Source organism: Oncorhynchus nerka, linkage group LG3, assembly GCF_034236695.1.
Source record: "Oncorhynchus nerka isolate Pitt River linkage group LG3, Oner_Uvic_2.0, whole genome shotgun sequence".
Classification (NCBI taxonomy): Eukaryota; Metazoa; Chordata; class Actinopteri; order Salmoniformes; family Salmonidae; genus Oncorhynchus; species Oncorhynchus nerka.
In genome coordinates this window covers 66,014,401-66,035,123 of record NC_088398.1, presented here as the reverse complement: position 1 = coordinate 66,035,123, position 20,723 = coordinate 66,014,401, and the positions used below count along the sequence as shown (strand labels likewise).

The window sequence follows — 20,723 nt, the reverse complement described above, 5'->3', positions numbered from 1 at the left end:
AGCACACAACGTCCAGGGCGTAAACACGCTCTACCACTATGGGGCAGTTTAGTTTGCGCAACGTAAAACAGTCTTGTACCGAAGTTGACTGATTAAAAGGGAAGTGCTTCTCAATGTCTTGACCTTTTGTCTATCTCAGTTTGGTGCTATGAGGGAATTATGAAACATGAACTATGTTATTCATGTATTCTTAATGGTTCAATTAACTAGTTCAGTTACAATTAATCCAACAGGGAACAGTTTTATGGCGTCATTTTCCATGTTTAGTAGTAGACTTTGAGTTTAGAGAATTGATCAAAGTCTATAAGGCACAGCACACACAGTAGCATCATATCAGCTTTAAATACTGTGCAGATTCTGTATCCTTAACGCCAGCAAAATAACCAATTTACATAAACTCGTTCATTCTGAACATGAATGAAGTTGCATCCTCTTATGAGAAGCATTGGCAGCCGGTTGTGGGAAAGAGAAGCAAACCTCAGGCATACTGGGTGAAGGGGACAGGCCAATAGGCTATATAGATAATCAATCAGCTCACAGAGAATTACAATTGATTGTTATTGGAGGCAGAGCTTCCAATTAAAATGCAATACATTCAGTACATTGTGCACTTGCACGCATGCACACAAACAGTCAAATCAATAAAAATACCAACATACAGTACTCCATTGAGGGATTTTGATGTTTGAAAAGGTAAACAAAAGCGTAAAAGTCATTACAACTCAGTCAAAAGGGTTACAATGGGCCTACATATGATTTACTATATATATTGACAGGAGGCTTCTGAGGGGAGAACGGCTCATAATAATGTCTGGAATGGAGTTAATGGAATGCTATCAAACACATGGAAACCATGTGTTTAATGTGTTCCATACCGTTCCATGAATTCTGTTCCAGCCATTACTATGGTCCCCTACTCCCCAATGAATGTGACACAGGCCATCTGTGGTATGTACAATGAGCTCTGAAAGTATTGGGGCCGTGACAATTTTAGTTGTTGTTTTGGCTCTGTACTCCAGCACTTTGGATTTGAAATGATACAATGAGTGTATTTTCATTCATATTGGGTGAACCGTTGGGAAATTACAGCACTTTTTGTACATAGTCCCCCCCATTTTAGGACACCAAATGTACTGGGACAAATTCACTTCTGTGTATTAAAGTAGTCAAAAGTTTAGTGTTGGTCCCACATTCATAGCATGCAATGATTACATCAAGGTTGTGACTCTACAAACTTGGAGGATGCATTTGCCGTTTATTTTGGTTGTGTTTCAGATTATTTTGTTCCCAATATAAATAAATGGTAAATAATATATTGTGTCATTTTGGAGTCACTTTTATTGTAAATAAGAATAGAATAGGTTTCTAAACACTTCCACATTAATGTGGATACTACCATGATTACAGACAGTCCTGAATGTGTCGTGAAGAATGATGAATGAGAACGTTACAGTTGCATGAATATCATACCCCACAAAAAATGCTACCCTACCATGCCATTGTAATGGTGAGAGGTTAGAATGTCTTGGGGGTATGATATGTGTGTGTCTGTAACTTTCTCACTCATCATTATTCATGATTTATTCAGGACTATCCACAATCATGGTAGCATCCAAATTAATGTAGAAGTGTTTAGAAGCATTCTACTCAAATTTACAAGTGACTCCAAAATGACACAATACATTATTTACCATTCATTTCTATTGGGCACAAAATAATCTGAAACACAAGAAAAACAAAAAGCAAGAGTTTGTAGAGTCACAAGCTTGCTGTAGTCATTGGACTACTTTAATACATACAGTACCAGTCAAAAGTTTGGACACACCTACTAATTCAAGGGTATTTCTTTATTTTGACTATTTTCTACATTGTAGAATAATAGTGAAGACATCAACACTATGAAATAACACATATGGAATCATGTAGTAACCAAAAAGAGTGTTAAACAAATTAAAATATATTTTATATTTGAGATTCTTCAAAGCAGCCACCCTTTGCCTTGATGACAGGGTTGCAAACTCTTGGCATTCTCTCAACCAGCTTCAACTGGAATGTCTCTATACCTTTGGTCCCCTAAAATATGGGGACTATGTACAAAAATTGCTGTAATTTCTAAATGGTTTACTCGATATGGATGAAAATCCTCTGAAATTAAAACTGACATTCTGCACTTTAACATCCTAGTCATTATATAATTTCAATTTAAAAGTGCTGGAGTACATATCCAAAAGAACTAAACATGTGTCTCTGTCCCAATACTTTTGGAGTTCAATGTATGTGGTAACAGATAAATAAAAGTTGTTTTTTGTAACATGTAACAATCTATATGATCTACTGTAAATACTGTATCATATTTAGCTACAAATATACATTTTCTATAACATAACCTAGAGACATTGTCAGTTAGAGCAATAAATGAAAGACAAAGTCAATCAATTAAAAGCAGATCCCAGACATCATACAGCAATCTAGATCCATTGAACAACACACCCCAACTTGGTCCCATTTCTAAAACACTTGCAACCAAATGAAAGAGTTTCTAAGGTGATTGTTGTGAGGTAATGTGTTGCAAGGATACTCCTCATGTAGATAAGGAAGAACATTACCATGAATGCAAAGTCAGATGTTTTGCCTTCTAAATAGCCATGTTGGATGGGTAGGCCTACAAGGAAAGCATTTACATCAGTTCACACTCAATTTACTACTTCTCAATAGCGTTACAACAGTGCGTAAACTCAATTGTTCTGCCGTGAACTGGCCATTGAAAGTAAATTACAACACAATTTGACTTGAATGATTCTTCCGCAGCACCCATTCAAATGAGGCTCCAGACAGGCTCATACGAAGGTGGGATTGAGGTCTTCCTTGAAGTTGACCACAGGGTGTGTGGAGCGGCAGAGGCCAGCGACGCCACCGTACTCACTGTCCGAGGAGTATGAGGAGGAGCTGTCGCTGGAGGGGTGGGAGCCGTGTGGCAGGCAGGCATCGCAGTAGGGTCGGTGGTAGTAGCAGTAGTCAGCCGAGCTGCTGGAGTCTGAGTCCCAGTAACCATAAGAGTCCCTGCCACAGTCTCGGTCTAGCCCTCCCTCACCGCACCCCTCCCCGTTTGAAGGGCCTGGGTGGGTGTGTCCTGAGAAGGGGGTGATGGAACATTTTCGAGGGGGTGGTAGCCGGTGCTCCCACCTCGAGCCATGCCTCCCACACCTATTTGTTGCTCTATGCCCTGCCTCTTCCCATTCCTCTGAATCACTGTCTTCAGGGCGGAGGGGACTGGTCTCTGTGCCAACAGGCTCGAGCTGGGGTTGTGTTTTTGAGGGGTGCTTATCTAGTTGTAAGGATCCAGCATCCCTCCTCCTTCCCCAGCGAGGAGTCTCTGACCCTGGGTAGTAACAGGGCGGAGGCCCCCCTCTGGGTTGATGGAATGGAGGTCTGCGTTTCCTCATCACGTAGGGGGAGATACTGGGGTATCGGAAGAAGAGAGGGGGATGATGGGTGCGAGGGGCATGGAGGGAGAGAGGAGAGCGGACTGAGGGGTCGGTCGAGGAGGGCAGAGTGGGTCTCCTGATCCCCCTGCTGTGATTGGGTGAGCGGAGGGCCGTTTCCATGACAGGGACCACACTCAGTTCCTGGAGGATCTCCTGCAGATGCTCACTGCTCACAAACCCTGCCGGCCTGACGCTTGTAACCCTTGGCAACACGGGATGGCCATGGCAACCTGAGGGTTCTGACTTTCCCACCGGAAAGAGATGGGAAGAAGTAGTGACATAGTTTGACTGACAGGAGGGTGTGATTTTTGTCCCTGCCCTCTTCCCTGGTGTCCTGACTCCTGTCCTGGAGAAGACAGAGGGCTTAGGGGAGACTGGGAGGTTAGACCTCACCCCTCCACACTGCTGCTGGGACCCAGTCCCCTCAACCTTACACCACCCTGTCTCAGTCTCCATCCCTGCACCCTGGATGTCTTGACCAAATTCTACACTCCACTGTTTAACATTCACACCATCCCCTGGGGGAGGATAGAGGGCAGGTGGAGGAGTAGAGGGAGAATCAGAAGGTGTATAGACAGCAGAAGTAGTGGGAGGAGCAGACAGAGGAGGTGCAGAAAAGGGAGGAGAAGAGAGGGGAGGTTCTGCTATGTCCCTGTGTGGCAGGGGAGTTGGAAGGCAGTCCGACTGCACAACTATGGTCTGGGTGAATGAGGAGTGGAGGTTGGTGGTGGAAGAGTCAATTTCCTGGTCCTCGTGGGGGTGGCTACTGGACATGAGGCACAGTAGCTTGTCTTTGGCATTGTTCACCTGCTCCTGCAGACTGTCAATCACAGCATTCTTCTGCAAAATGACAACAACAAGCTTTAAAATCCCCTTCAATACAAAAAACATTATCAACAACAATCTGGGACCTAAAGAGTTGGGTGAAAGGTTAAAGATGCGTGTAGGGTTAAAGGTTATATGGGAAGTTAGTGATGAATAGAAGAGTACTCAGAATACAAAGCAAATGAGTTTAGGTAGGTATGTATTCTAGTGTTGAGGAGTCAAAGAGATTATATTGAATACAGGACCATGTAGGGACCATTTTATTCAGTAAGGGGGAGATTTACCACCTTCTATAACCATTAGAGGGCAAGTGAGGGATAAAATACTACATCGCCTACACACTGACTACCTCATTGAGGAGCCTCTTCATGGAGTTGTTCTCCCCCAGGAGGTAGTAGATCTCATCCTGGCTGTAGACAGACTGGACACTCTTACTGGGGCTGCTGAAGTACTTCGCCATTTGACTAGGGTTGTTGTGCTCCTCCTCAAACCGACGCCACTGGGTCAACTGGAAAGAGGGGAGAAAGAGGGAGGGAAGAAAGGGAGGCCAAGGTAGAGAAAGAGGGGGATTATGATGGATAGTCGGATAACTGTCAGACACGTGTGCCACACCCTTGGAATCTCCAGGGGTGTGGCACTTCCTTTCCATCCAGGATGCATTCCTGTATCATTGCATCAGCTGACCACCAGCTACTTATGGGGAGTCATTAATGTGTTGGGGCAGGCTGCACCATGTTGACTCATGGAGATCCAATGTGTGTTTGTATGAGTCACACTCCAGTGTTAACACACACACACACACACACAACACACACAATGGCAAGGTATGGGAAACACTCACGTAGCCACTCAAATCTCAAATTGGGCCTGGGGGTTTCTGTCTGTCTGTGATGTGTAGGGGCACATCAATCTCGTCATACTCGTATTTTTAATTTTAACTGTTTTTATCACACTTGATACTCGTAATTTGATTTACTCATGATTGTAAAACCCGGAAGTACACTTCAAATGCAGCCAGGTCACCTGTGATACAAGTCAGAATTCAACGTCCATCCATGTCTGAGGACGTTGGGAGATGACGTGGAAACTGACCACTAGGGGCAACCGTGAGCACTGTTACCTTCAAGTAGGTTTCAGGGTATTGTGGACAGGGATGGTGGATGGGCATAAGCATCTGCCTCTGATGCGAAAGGTTGCAAGTTCAAATCCAGTGATAGAAAGTTGTGTTTTTTAAATTTTTGTTTTAAGACTATCCAGAACCTTAACCCTTACCTTAACCATTCAGAGTTAATGCCTAAACTTAACCTTGAACATTTCGAAATGTGACATTTGAGAAACATAGATGTCTAATTCTTTAGTGAGACTGAGAGCTAGTTGTTTAAATGCCGGTAAAGCCTATACATCAAGTGCACATTACTGTGCTATCACTCAGAGTGCATTGTTATGTTCCTTCATTACTGTGCTATCACTCAGAGTGCATTGTTATGTTCCTTCATTACTGTGCTATCACTCAGAGTGCATTGTTATGTTCCTTCATTACTCTGCTATCACTCAGAATGCATTGTTATGTTCCTTCATTACTGTGCTATCACTCAGAATGCATTGTTATGTTCCTTCATTACTCTGCTATCACTCAGAATGCCTTCATTACTGTTATGTTTGTTATGTTCCTTCATTACTGTGCTATCACTCAGAGTGCATTGTTATGTTCCTTCATTACTGTGCTATCCTTCATTACTCATCACTCAGAGTGCATTGTTATGTTCATTGTATATGTTTGTTATGTTCCTTCATTACTGTGCTATCACTCAGAGTGCATTGTTATGTTCCTTCATTACTGTGCTATCACTCAGAATGCATTGTTATGTTCCTTCATTACTCTGCTATCACTCAGAGTACATTGTTATGTTCCTTCATTACTGTGCTATCACTCAGAGTGCATTGTTATGTTCCTTCATTACTGTGCTATCACTCAGAGTACATTGTTATGTTCCTTCACTCATTCACACACATTGTTATAAGACCCCGACAGATGAAAATGCACGATTTTCTTACTTAGTCCTATTGAATTAGGCAAAATAGGCAAAAAAAACATGCCTAATACATGGCTGGCTACTACTGCCTGCATTTATTGAAGATAGGCTAATTCACTTGCCCCATGTACTGTTTAACTTTACAGAGGAGCAAAACTTCTCCCCTGACACTTCTGCCACAACATTTGTACAATCAAAATAAACAATCTACACTTGTCATTTTATTTTCTAATAATCCGTCACTCTGTAAACATGTCTGGTCCAGAATAAATAATAATAGCAAGAAAGCATGGGCTTGTTATACGGCTTGTTCTAATCCAATTGTTGTCGCAGGCTCAACCGGTACTTTACAGACAGACAAAATAGACAATAGTTGTTTAGAGCACACAGCGCTTCACACTATTTTAGTGAAAGAGAAATGCGTGCTGGCAGCTGAAAACTTTTTTCAGATCACGGATCATTAGATATTCGGAATATTCTCCATATCCGTTACAATACTCGTTTTGTCAGAGTACTCGGCATACCCCTAGTGATGTGCGCTAACTGTCTCTCTCACCTGAGGTACAAACAGCATACAGTTGGTGGCGAGGGTACAGATGAAGATGGCCCCAGCCACCATACTATAGACCACGTTGGGCCAGGCCTGCAGGAACCGTGACACCGGGACCCCTACTGCCGTGGACAGGGTGACCAGGCTGACCGCGGTCATGATGGTGGGGGACTGGTTGACCGGAGGGAGGCTGACGTTGCTGGTGAGACCAGCCAGGTAGGTCCCATACAGGAGCAGGCCACCCTGGAGAGACCGCAACACAACCACATAACGTTCATGACATGTTTACCATGACAAACCAACACAAACTCAGGGGAAACAGCAACTATTTGCTCTCTTATGTGTATCTGAGTATTTCTCCCAGTTATATGCTTTACCTTCATCACGGCGAGGAGGATATGCCACAGGTCTGAGTAGAGAGAGGAGCAGGAGTCCAGCTGAGACAGAGAGTAGGACATGTCCCTCTCCACCACCTTGACCACAGCCCCAATGGACCGAGCACATTTGACCGGGTCGGTTAGACTCCAGGCGGTCAGAACCAGCAGGTCCAGCAGAATCAACAGAGATACCAAGCCCATCAACTGGATGTCTCTGATGATCTGAAACACAGAGTTCAGTAACACACCATGCAACACATACACTCTGTGACACACAGATCATTTAACTTCTTATGGCTGCAGGGGCAGTATTGAGTAGCTTGGATGAAAGGTGCCCAGAGGTGCCCAGAGTCAACAGGCCTGCTCCTCAGTCCCGGTTGCTAATATATGCATATTATTATTAGTATTGGATAGAAAACATTCTGAAGTTTCTAAAACTGTTTGAGTGATGTCTGTGAGTATAACATAACTCATATTGCAGGCAAAAACCTGAGAAGAAATCCAAACAGGAAGTGGGATATCTGAGGTTGGTCGATTTTCAACCCAGCCCCTATTGAATACACAGTGGGATATGGATGAAGTTGCACTTTCCTAGGGCTTCCACTAGATGGCAACCGTCTTTAGAAACTTGAATGAGGCTTCTACTGTGTTGTGGAGCCAGATGGGAGCTCTTTGAGTCAGTGGTCTGGCAGAGAGCCAGGTCCTGGTCACACGCATTTCACATGATAGCAACCTGCGTTCCATGACTTCTCTATAGACATAGGAATTCTCCGGTTGGAACTTTATTGAAGATTTATGATAACATCCTAAAGGTGGATTCTATACTTAGTTTGACAGGTTTCTTCGACCTGTAATAGAACTTTTTGAAGTTTTCGTCCGACATTCGGATGGACCTGCACGAGCGTTTGGATTTGTGTACTAAACGTGCTAACAAAAGTAGCTACTTGGACATAAATAATGGACAAATCAAGCATTTATTGTGGAACTAGGAACTGGGAGTGCATTTTGATGAAGATCGTCAAAGGTAAGGGAAAATTTATAATGTGATTTCTGTTGACTCCAACATGGCGGATAATTTTAATTATTTTCTGAGTGCCGTCTCAGATTATTGCATGGTTTGCTTTTTCCGTCAAGTTATAAAAAAAAAATCTGACATAGCGGTTGCATTAAGGAGAGGTATGTCTATATTTCCATGTCTAAGAATTGTATTTATTGACATTTATAATGAGTATTTCTGTAAAATGATGTGGCTCTTTGCAATATCACCGGATGTTTTTGGAACTAGGGAACCTAACGCGCCAATCTATACTGAGATTTTTTATATATAAATGTGCTGCCATCCTGTTAGAAGGTAACAGATTATTTTATTACAATGGTTAAATTGGATTTTCATTGTGTTCAATGGTGTTATTTGCCCCCTAGTGGCGCTTTCTGGTACTTAGAAAGACGACGCAAACAGGAAGTACAGAATTTGTTTTGCACGCATAGAAGCAGCTACAAACAACGCTACGGTGCAGGTCTTTCAATGTAGTTATTTCTTGTCACGCTTCAGCCTTGGAAAAATATTTGTTTGTAAGTTCGATTCAAGCATTTAGCTAATGATGATAATCTTGTTATTGATAGAGTTGCTTACATATCAATGTTGGTTGCATTTACTCAGAAATTGCAATGCCTTTAATGTATGTCGTTAGCTGTATTACTTTGCTCATGCGTCATGCAAACAAATTGTAAAATATACAATACTGTAGTTTTGTTACTGTTTGTAGTGTAATATGCTTTGTTATTCTACATAGATGGTTATACATTATTAGAGTAATGAAAGGAGCCAATTACCATATGGTTAACAATTAGCTATATGGTTTGGCATCATGCCAGATGCATGGTACCTTAGCGCGTGCTTTGTATTTATGCAACTTCAAATGTTTAACCTCTTCAGTCGACCCTCTACTTTTTTGAACATTTTGTTAAAAATCGCGCAACATTTCAGCGCCCTGCTACTCATGCCAGGAATATAGTACGTTCATATGGTTAGAATGTGTGGATAGGAAACCCTCGGACGTTTTTAAAACTGGTTAAATCACGACTGTGGCTATTACATAACGTGCGTTACATCGGAAAGCGCAGGAAAACCTGATCACAGAAAATGGAAATAAATATCCTTGCGCCACTTCCAGCAATTGTTAACAGTGAGCCGAATTAGATAAGACCGAGCATTCAACTCCCACAGCATCCCCATGTTGTCTAGAGTCTTGTGAATTGAATCATCTTTGATTCTTGGTTGAACCGAAAGAGGGGCACGACTTACCTCCGGTCTCCGCCCAGATCATTCCGGAAGAGCTCTCTCCTGAAATTTTTTCCAAGACGACAGCTAATGATATTTACATCGCCTACGGATGATTTTTATCGCTTATTAACGTTTACTAATACCTAAAGTAGCATTACAAACGTATTTCGAAGTGTTTTGTGAAAGTTTATCGTCTACTTTTTGAATTTTAAAAAATGACGTTACGTTGTGAAATCGCTGTTTTTTTCGTTTATCACACAGTCTACATATAACGATATCTTGGCTTTATATGGCCCGATTTAATCGAAATAAAGACCCAATAGTGTTTATGGGACATCTAGGAGTGCCAACAAAGAAGATGGTGAAAGGTAATGACTGTTTTCTATTTTATTGTGCGGTTTGTGTAACGCCGAAATGCTAATTATTTTGTTTACGTCCCCTGCTGTGCTTTTCTGTTGTAGTGTATTGGTGCATGCTATCAGATAATAGCTTCTCATGCTGTCGCCGAAAAGCATTTTAAAAATCTGACTAGTTGCCTGGATTCACAACGAGTGTAGCTTTAATTTGATACCCTGCATGTGTATTTTAATGAACTTTTGAGTTTTAACTAATACTATTAGCATTTAGCGTAGCGCATTTGCATTTCCAGAGCTCTAGTTGGGACGCAAGCGTCCCAAGTAGAGGCAAGAGGTTAATGTACAGCTACAGTATGTCGGTGTGAATTGAACACTAAAGTATATTCTTTTCTGTATTTTGCAGTTTCACAACATAAACATTTTCAATATATTCATTCAAGAAAAATCACGCCTTGGGAGTTTTATTGAAGACTTAGTTGTTAGCTATCTGTCTAGTTTTGCATGGGAACGCAACTCAAGGGCAGAATAATAAATATGAACTTTATCAAACAAAACATACATGTAATGTGTAACATGAAGTCCTATGAGTGTCATCTGATGAAGATCATCAAAGGTTAGTGATTCATTTTATCTCTATTTGTGCTTTTTGTGACTCTCTTTGGCTTGAAAAATGGCTGTTTTTCTGTGAATTGGTGGTCACCTAACATAATTGTTTGTGGTGCTTTCACTGTAAAGCCTATTTGAAATCGGACACTGTGGTGGGATTAACAACAAGATTACCTTTAAAACGGTATAAGATAAATTTATGTTTGAGGAATTTTTCTGTTGTTTTGAATTTGGCGCCCTGCACTTTCACTGGCTGTTGTCATATCGATCCCGTTAACGGGATTGCAGCCCTAAGAAGTACAAGCATTTACCCTCCACCCTCCCCCTCTACACGCACACAAAGGAGGAGTGACGAGTTACAACACCACAACACACACTTCGACCAGAGAGACAGAGTGAGAGGAGCAGACGGCTTACCACTCTCTTGTCAGGAACACGTTGGGTGAATACTCTGTAGAGCCGCCATGTTTTCCCCAGGATGGGCACAAATACCAGAGTGCTGCCAATACACAATGTCCAGATCCTGGCCTAGGATACAACACAGTAACACCCCATAATATCACCCAATATGGCATCATCAGAACAACGTGTATGTCTGTGTGTGTCTGTGTGATACTTCAGCTCCACTATAAGCGTTGTGTTGCTTTGCCATCAGCGTTGCGTCAATGTGACGTTCTACCCGCTACACAGAATGTGTCGTTTTGAAAGTGGAGAGGGGCGAAGGGGAAGAGTGTAGCAGGGTAGTGGGTGTATCTTACCTGGAGTATTGCTCTGGCTCCTCCCCCTTGTAGGTGGGTGCGTTCCTCAAAAGCAAATAGGAAGCCACTGCTGTAGGTGAGGATACTTCCACACAGAGTCAGCACATTAAGGTTAGGACTGGACATCTTCACTATCCTGAGACAGAGAGAAATACACACACATATCAACAAAATAAAGGTAAAACTGTTCACGCCTGTCTATCGATTTGAGCAAGTGCATATGCTTTTAAACGTGGGTTTGTGTATGTGTGTGTGCATGTACCTGTTGTTCTTGAAGCGCAGGGTGAAGAGCAGGAAGCAGAAAGTCAGCAAAATGCCACAGGAGAGCATGGTCCAGACAACTGCACAGAGCACTGGGGAGAGAGACCGCCTCTGCAGCTCCCCTTCCATCTACAGTAGATATCAATCACATTTCAATTAGGAGTTTGTTGCAAATAAGAAACATGAGTAATTACCAAAACTTTTGGTATGTGTGTGTGTTTGTGTATGTTTTTAATGTGTTAAAAGTATTATATGTGTTTTGGCTGCTATTATTAGCTTTCTGGAATGATTGGAGTTTCCCCAAAACCTTCAACCTGTATAGTGTTTATTTTCATCACCTAAAACATTTATTGCATAGAACTTTGCAAGCCGAATGCACAGAAAACAGACTACTTTCAATATATATTTTTTAAATCAACTACACATTACATAAGGTCGAGAAAATATATCATACTGCAAAAGCTTCTATAACAAATAAAACTGACACAACACTCAGGCCTTTTCTCATTTGGACAAAAGTCCATCCTCCACCCTCCCTCCTCTCTCTTCCGTGACCTGGAAACCAAGTGGTTGGCAAGGTTGGGTAGGTTACTTTCTAAATGTAATCCGTTACAGTTACCGGTCCAAAATTGTAATCAGTAACATAACTTTTGGATTACCCAAACTTCAATCTTACCCATTCAGTTACTTTTAGATTACTTTCCCCTTAAGAGGCATTAGAAGAAGAATAAAATGTATGTTACCAATTGAACGACATCTATTGCAGGATAAATCAATGTTAAAGTTTACATAGCTTCCCATATATGGATGTTACATTTTACTTTATGGGTTGGTTATGTTGGCTTCTTCTAACCCATCGCTTTTACTACATACAATACTACAATTAAATGTTATCTTTAAATTATATTTATTAATGTCCAAAAATGGATGTATCAACTACAGATTGCCCCTTTAAGTCTATCAAAAGTGTGAGCTTTGAGCATGTGTCCATTAGGCCTATGGATTATTTAAACAAATGTATCAGCATGAATTAGATGAGCCACTTTTATTCCATAGGCTTGGAATAAAATAATTTGCCTGATGATGAGCGATTTCATGCAAGCTCATTTTTGTCCACTTTCCCTCTCCTCGCCGCCTCTCCTTCATTACCTTTGACATTTTTCAAAAAGAGGCCGAGGAGAGAGAGGACAGAGGAGAGAGAGGACAGAGGAGAGAGAATAGAGAGGAGAGAGGACAGAGGATAGAGAGGACAGAGGAGAGAGAGGACAGAGGAGAGAGAGGACAGAGGAGAGAGAGAGGACAGAGGAGAGAGAGGACAGAGGAGAGAGTACAGAGGAGAGAGAGGACAGAGGAGAGAGAGGACAGAGGGCAGAGGAGAGAGAGGACAGAGGAGAGAGAGGGCAGAGGAGAGAGAGGACAGAGGAGAGAGAGTACAGAGGATGCAGGAGTTGCGCAAATGCAAATTAGAAAAGGCCTCAGTGTCCTCTTCTAAGTAGAGGTGGAAGATTAAGGTGAGGAGATGAGGTCACTGACGGGAGAGATCACCAATGGCGCTGACCCCACCGTTACTCTTTCAGGGGTTGAAGTATGGACAGAGTCTCTCTGCGAAGATGTAACTGTGAATGAGTAGATATGAGACCTGGACTCCACATCATGCCCCCCTTCCCAGTCTACATACACGCCCACCCTCTGGTGCTTCTCGACCAGTGGCAGGGGGACAGGGGGGTCTGCAGAGCCCAGTACTTAGTCCTGTTCCTCAGGCCGACTGTCCAGTAGCCACGCACAGGGTTTAGGCTATTCCCTCCTTTCTTGTTGACAGACTCTCTCCCTACTCCTATGTCCCACTCGGTCTTCCCCTTCACCTGCACCTCGTAGTAGAACCTCCCTGAGGAAAAGCCCTCCTTCCTCAGGACACTGATACCAGGGTAAAACCTCTCAGGGTTGTCAGGGAGGCACACTGCTTAATTCTTGTAAGTTCTGTGTCACACAATCTTTTCACTTCATCTTCAGTGACTTCTCAAACTGGGACCGAGCTCTACTCACAGCTCTCCTTACTGTTCTTACGTACACAACACTTTGACCACTGATCTCTGACCAGTTCTTGGTGAGAGGAGGGGTGCACATGGATGGGAAGCTATGGATGAGGTGAAGGTGGTCCTCAGTGTGTGAGAGCTGATCCAGCTCAGTGTCTCTCCTTCAGCCTGCCTCTGCTCCTTTCTGCTCCTCCCCAATCACCTCAATGAGCTCAGCCTGGCTTCTCTGAATGGAGCGCACCAGAGCAGTAAAGATCTCCAAGCTCTCCCTAATATCTCTCTCTGAATTTATTCTGCCTGATTGTACTGTGTCTTTGATGTCCTTCACTTTCTGCAGTCGACCTTGAATCATCTGCTGCATGACATCTTCCATGTTCACTAGATGAAGCCTCCTTTTTTTCTCCAATGGGACAGTGTTGTGTTTCTTGTGTCTTTTCTCAGTGCATACCTGACACATGTATGCCTGGTTACTTCTACAGAACAGCTCAAGAAGCTTCTCCTACCTCTTACACACTCTGTCCTCCATGTTCATCACAGGCTTGATCAGGTTGTGTTTCTTGAAGGTGGTCAGTACGTGGTGAGGTTCCAAGTGAATCTCACAGTAAGAGGCCCGCCACTCCAGGCAGGACTTCAAGGCCTTGCATTTCCTCCCAGTGCAGACGTCACAGGGTACTTCTCCACATTGGACAGCTTGGGGTTGGTCTTGGTCCAGCGGTTGGTCCTGGGTAAAAAGTAACAGTCTCACTCGTTTCAACTGACCTGATTGGCCATTTCAGATATGGAAGTATTGACTTTGAGATCAGGTCTTCTGCTGAATTTCTGCTTACACATGGGACACTGACACGGGCTGGTGGTATGCCAGGACCCATGTATGCAGTCCTTGTTGTGTCCACATGGGGTTGGGCTAGTGAACACGTATAGACAGATGGAGCACAGGAACTGTTCCTGAGACAGCAGGCTGCTGGTGGAAGCCATGTCTGGGTCTGGGAAGACATCCAACAGATAACCACATGGGACTTTATGAAATCTCTTGGCTCTTGACACCAGGATTTTTTACTGTCATTTTTTCTCTAGTGTACGGTTGTAGACAACCACACTACGCAGTTATGCACAACTAGCTTTCGCAATACATGTAAACAGTGATGCTAACGTATCATTATGGTTTTAGATTTGATTCAGAAATATGGTGTTTAGGAACAAATATTTCTTAAGAGATAAAAACAAGAAAGGGCACTGTGAGGACATTCCCACTTGTTCAATGTGTCAATCAGCATAACACAATGTGTCAATCAGCATAACACAGTGAAGTGTAATGTAATACAAAAACTCAATTCAACTGTATTTATCCCCTTAACGATATTTAGAACTGGGCTTTGACAGGTGTTGAAGCTTGATTAAACCACAACATAACTAAGGCCCTGTGTTCTGAGCAATCACGTGACATAGCAAGATTTTATCCTGCATTTAAAAGAGTTATCCATAAATGAGAATTACAACAAATATTTAAGCAATTCTCTGAGGATGGTGCTTGACCATCTGATATAAAAAGAAATGGGGACAGTTTGATGAAAGATCTTTGAACATAGGTTCAAATCCAGGCATGTCACATGATTGTACAAGACACAAGGCCCTAAACATAACATACAACAGACGCAATGCAGCACAAATGAAATAACCTGTAAAAAAGCCCATGCCTTTTGCACGTGACTTTCCCCACAGACTCATTCGGGTGATTTCTCCCCTTCTCAGCTGTCTATCACAACCTCCTGGTTTCCACTAATCAGAGTGCCCAAATGCACATTTGGACTGTGACCCCTCCCACTCCAGGTCAGAGTGGCCATCGCTGTCGGCAGATGAAGACGCAAGTTCCCAAGGGCCGGCATTTATATGCCCTCCAAAGAAAGATTGGTGGACCAAGATTAAGAGGTTAGACTAAGAAGGAGGAGGGGGTGTTTGCTCGATTGTGCTTGGGACATTTTTTGTTTGTTACCCCTTTTTTCTCCCCAATTTCGTGATATCCAATTAGTAGTTACAGTCTTGTCCCATCGCTGCAACTCCCCTACGGACTCATAGGAGGCGAAGGTCGAGAGCCCTGCGTCCCCCGAAACACGACCCTGCCAAGCCGGACTGCTTCTAGACACGCCAATGTGTCAGAGGAAACACCGTCCAGCTGGCGACCAGAGTCAGCTTGCATGATTACTCAGTCTGCTATGTCAGGATTTGTAAGATACTGATAGAAATGAAAACAGACAGAGGCCCAGTCTCCCACAGTTAAATGTTTATTCATGGGAACGTTCTGAAGTCAAGAATACAAATCAATTCATTTTATACTGACTCACGCCCACACATTCACACAAACATACGCACACACACACACACACACATACACACAAACATACGCACACACTGTCTGTCTCACTACCCAGCCGACAGAGATAGTGACCTTGTCCTTGAGACGTACTCCCCGTTCTCTCCCAAATCTCTAGTCAGGTCGGCACCAAGCTCAGACAGTCTGTGTTTATAATACCATAAAGACATATTGTTTTACCCTAATTCTGACTAGGACTACACATTAATTGATTATGTTTTTATACATTCTAATCAATTCCATACAATTCTATGTTTCAGGGCGGACTATTCTAATCATTCATTTAACAGACAATTCTCACCTATCAGAAATCCTGGCCGGCCAAACCCTCCCCTAACCCGGACGATGCTGAGCGAATTGTGCTTAGCCTCATGGGTCTCCTGGTCACGGCCGGCTGTATCACAGGCTGGGATCAAACCCGGAGCTGTAGTGACGCCTCAAGCACTGTGATGCACTGCCTTAAACAGCTGCACCACTCGGGAGGCCCCACTCGTTATTACATCTGGTTGGCAAGCATGTGAATGGTTTGTGTCTGGACTGTATTGTCGATGAAAAGATGTAGCATGTGCTGTTATATTGTTGTATGTATGTTGAAGAGAGGGAAAGATTGAAGTGTAGGGTCATTGAGGTTGGGGGGGTGGAAGGGATTTGGGGGATGGGGGAGGGTTTATTAGAAGTTAGTAGGGCTCTTTTTTATTGTCTCAGAAGTACTGAGTGAGGTAGGAGGATTGAGACATGTTGTAAACCGGGATTGCCCACACACTCCAGCACAATAGGGGGCAGCATGCACCTTTAACGATGGTTTGCGGACCAGCATTATGTCATAGACATAGAAGACGCAAGTTTGGCTGCTGACCAAGTTGTCATTGTGTTTACTAGGAAGATTTGCGTGCATCCATTAAAACCACAAGTCCATTCCTTCATATGTATCACAAAGACCACTTCTATGTGTTTGTGTGTGCTGGTGAACAAGAGCCAATAAAACTCTAGATATGGACATATCTGCCTGTAGCGAGTCAGAATCTTAACAAACAGAAATATTTACTAGCGGGTGAGGACATTCACAGCTGACTGCTCAGACAAGCTCCAGCTAGCTGTTTTCACAGACAAGCTCCAGCTAACTGTTTTCACAGACAAGCTCCAGCTAGCTGTTTTCACAGACAAGCTCCAGCTAGCTGTTTTCACAGACAAGCTCCAGCTAACTGTTTTCACAAACAAGCTCCAGCTAGCTGTTTTCACAGACAAGCTCCAGCTAGCTGTTTTCGCAGACAAGCTCCAGCTAACTGTTTTCACAGACAAGCTCCAGCTAGCTGTTTTCACCGACAAGGTCCAGCTAGCTGTTTTCACAGACAAGCTCCAGCTAGCTGTTTTCACAGACAAGCTCCAGCTAGCTGTTTTCACAAACATCTACTCACCTCTGTGTGTGTGTATTCAGAAGGTGCAGCCGTGTCAAAGTCAGTATATTTTGTACTCAATCTTGTAGAGCGATCTGTGAGGGAATTTTGCTATGCCTAAGCATGAAGTTCTCCAGTCTCACTTTAGAGTGCCATTTACCATGGCTTGTCCCTGTCTCTCACTGCTAGGCTGCACTGCAGCTTCTCTCAAAGGTAAAGTACATGGATGAATTAACCCTTAACATGACTGTCAGCTGAACCATGTATCTTTATGGTTGCCATTTATCCAATACCTTCACACTTTCTGTTCATATTATGTAGGAGTTCATAATGCTGTTTTTGTTGTAGCCACAGAAGATTTACTGAGGATTTGACCAAATAACAAAAATATCGAAAAGCAGTGTGCCCATTGCAGATAATTTTATTTATGCAAAGATGATTAAATGTAATATTTTCACACACCATTTTTCAGATACAGATGCATATATTGGGGCAGGATTAGTAAGGAGCTACATGTTCACTTTGTCATCATACAATCGTAATAGACTCCAGCAAATGTGATTCCAGATTTCTGAGCAAGATACAATATATATATCTACACTGAACAAACATATTAAACGCAACATGTGAATTGTTGGTCCCATATTTCATTGGCTGAAAGAAAACATCCCAGAAATGTTCCATACGCATAAAAATTTTTATTTCTCTCAAATTTTGTGCACTAAATTTGACATCCCTGTTAGTGAGCATTTCTACTTTGCCAAGATGATCCATCCACCTGACAGGGGTGGCATATTAAGTTCATTAAACAGTATGATCATTACACAGGTGCACCTTGTGCTGGGGACAATAAAAGGCCACTCTAGATGTGCAGTTTTGTCACACAACACAATGCCACAGATGTCTCATGTTTTGAGGGAGCATGCAATTGGCATGCTGACTGCAGGATGGTCCACCTGAGCTGTTGCCAGAGAATTGAATGTTCATTTCTCTATCATAAGCTTCCTCCCAATGTTGTTTTAGAGGATTTGGCAGTATGTACAACCGGGGTTGAATGGATACATGTTGGCTGGGTGTGGTTGGGGAAATGGGATGAGATGAGAGGTTGGGGGTGTGAAATAATGAATTGAGAAAATGAATTGATTTGAATTTAAATATTATACCTGTAACCCCTCAACAACAACAAAATATATACCTCTCTAGTGATTGAATATAAATCTATGTATGGAAAATCAGATTGTCTCCCAGAGAGATGATCAATGGTGCTGACATTTTATCAATGCCACAAAACCCAAGGTTGAAGTATGGGTAAAGTTTGTCAGTGAAGGAACAACCAGTAAACAAGTTGAAACGAGAACTGGTATGAGCATCGTACAAGGAGACCTCACCCTCTTCATAGTCCACATAGACCCTATCTTCTGGGGCTTCTTACTCAGGGAGAGGGGGGTAGAGTCTGTGGTGCCGGCCTGGTAGACATTCCCTTTTCCCAGCTGGACAGTCCAGAGTCCATTCTCAGGCTTTTCTGCAATAACCTTTCTGTTGATGGACACTCTGGCCACTCCTTCACCCCAGAGAGTATTTCCCTTCACCTGCACCTCGTAGTAGAATCTCCCTGAGGAGAAGCCCTCCTTTCCCAGGACGCTGGAAATGTAGAAAAACATTTCTGGGTTGCCAGGTAGGTTTTGTCTTCTACCCACATGTCTTGCTTGTTTCGTATCTTCAGAGAGGAGAAGATTTGGGTGGGCAGTATCAAGGTCCAGATTTACATCTACTGACCACTGCTGTATCATCTTCAGCTCAGCATCTCTTCACTTCCTTGTTCAGTGTCTCTTCAAACTGAGAGCCAGCTCTCCTCACAGCGTTCTTCACCGTCCCAATATACTCAACACTCTGACTCCTGATCTCCGATCAGTCCTTGGTGGTTAGTGTTGCTCAGGGATGGGAAGCTCTGGAGGGGGTGAAAGTAGTCCCTGGTGTGTGAGAGATGCTCTATCTTAGAGCGTCACTGCTTTAGCTCAGTGATTTCCATCTCCAGCTCTTTAATGAGCCCTTCAGCCTGCCTCTCCACTGCTTTCTGCTTCTCCTCAACCGCCCCAATAAGCTCAGCCTGCCTCTCCTCTGCTTTCTGCTTCTCCTCAACCGCCCCAATAAGCTCAGCCTGCCTCTCCTCTGCTTTCTGCTTCTCCTCAACCGCCCCAATAAGCTCAGCCTGCCTCTCCTCTGCTTTCTGCTTCTCCTCAACCGCCCCAATAAGCTCAGCCTGCCTCTCCACTGCTTTCTGCTTCTCCTCAACCGCCCCAATAAGCTCAGCCTGCCTCTCCTCTGCTTTCTGCTTCTCCTCAACCGCCCCAATAAGCTCAGCCTGCCTCTCCTCAACCACCCCAATAAGCTCAGCCTGCCTCTCCTCTGCTTTCTGCTTCTCCTCAACTGCCCCAATAAGCTCAGCCTGCCTCTCCTCTGCTTTCTGCTTCTCCTCAACCGCCCCAATAAGCTCAGCCTGCCTCTCCCTGCCTCTCCACTGCTTTCTGCTTCTCCTCAACCGCCCCAATAAGCTCAGCCTGCCTCTCCTCTGCTTTCTGCTTCTCCTCAACCGCCCCAATAAGCTCAGCCTGCCTCTCTTCAACCACCCCAATAAGCTCAGCCTGCCTCTCCTCTGCTTTCTGCTTCTCCTCAACTGCCCCAATAAGCTCAGCCTGCCTCTCCTCTGCTTTCTGCTTCTCCTCAACCGCCCCAATAAGCTCAGCCTGCCTCTCCTCTGCTTTCTGCTTCTCCTCAACCGCCCCAATAAGCCTCAGCTCTGCCTCTCCTCTGCTTTCTGCTTCTCCTCAACCGCCCCAATAAGCTCAGCCTGCCTCTCCTCTGCTTTCTGCTTCTCCTCAACCGCCCCAATAAGCTCAGCCTGCCTCTCCTCTGCTTTCTGCTTCTCCTCAACCGCCCCAATAAGCTCAGCCTGCCTCTCCTCTGCTTTCTGCTTCTCCTCAACCGCCCCAATAAGCTCAGCCTGCCTCTCCTCTGCTTTCTGCTTCTCCTCAACCGCCCCAATAAGCTCAGCCTGCCTCTCCTCTGCTTTCTGCTTCTCCTCAACCGCCCCAATAAGCTCAGCCTGCCTCTCCTCTGCATTCTGCTTCTCCTCAACCGCCCCAATAAGCTCAGCCTGCCTCTCCTCTGCATTCTGCTTCTCCTCAACCGCCCCAATAAGCTCAGCCTGCCTCTCCTCTGCATTCTGCTTCTCCTCAACCGCCCCAATAAGCTCAGCCTGCCTCTCCTCTGCATTCTGCTTCTCCTCAACCGCCCCAATAAGCTCAGCCTGCCTCTCCTCTGCTTTCTGCTTCTCCTCAACCGCCCCAATAAGCTCAGCCTGCCTCTCCTCTGCTTTCTGCTTCTCCTCAACCG

The 20,723-nt window shown here is 43.9% G+C and overlaps 1 protein-coding gene and 1 pseudogene across 1 annotated transcript in view; both read right to left on the bottom strand.

The window, feature by feature from the left end:
• Positions 1-1,700: 1,700 nt before the first annotated feature.
• Positions 1,701-20,723, bottom strand: part of LOC115112569 (probable G-protein coupled receptor 156) — a 39,951-nt gene continuing 20,928 nt past the window's right edge. Inside the window, exons 3-9 of the mRNA XM_029639652.2 lie at positions 11,537-11,664; positions 11,275-11,410; positions 10,934-11,044; positions 7,271-7,492; positions 6,900-7,136; positions 4,660-4,818; positions 1,701-4,325 (exon numbers count right to left, since the gene is read on the bottom strand). Of these exons, the coding sequence (XP_029495512.2) occupies positions 2,838-4,325; positions 4,660-4,818; positions 6,900-7,136; positions 7,271-7,492; positions 10,934-11,044; positions 11,275-11,410; positions 11,537-11,664 (2,481 nt within the window). The 3' untranslated portion in view covers positions 1,701-2,837. The remainder of the gene's footprint in view (positions 4,326-4,659; positions 4,819-6,899; positions 7,137-7,270; positions 7,493-10,933; positions 11,045-11,274; positions 11,411-11,536; positions 11,665-20,723) is intronic.
• Positions 13,042-14,543, bottom strand: LOC135563520 (zinc finger protein RFP-like; annotated as a pseudogene).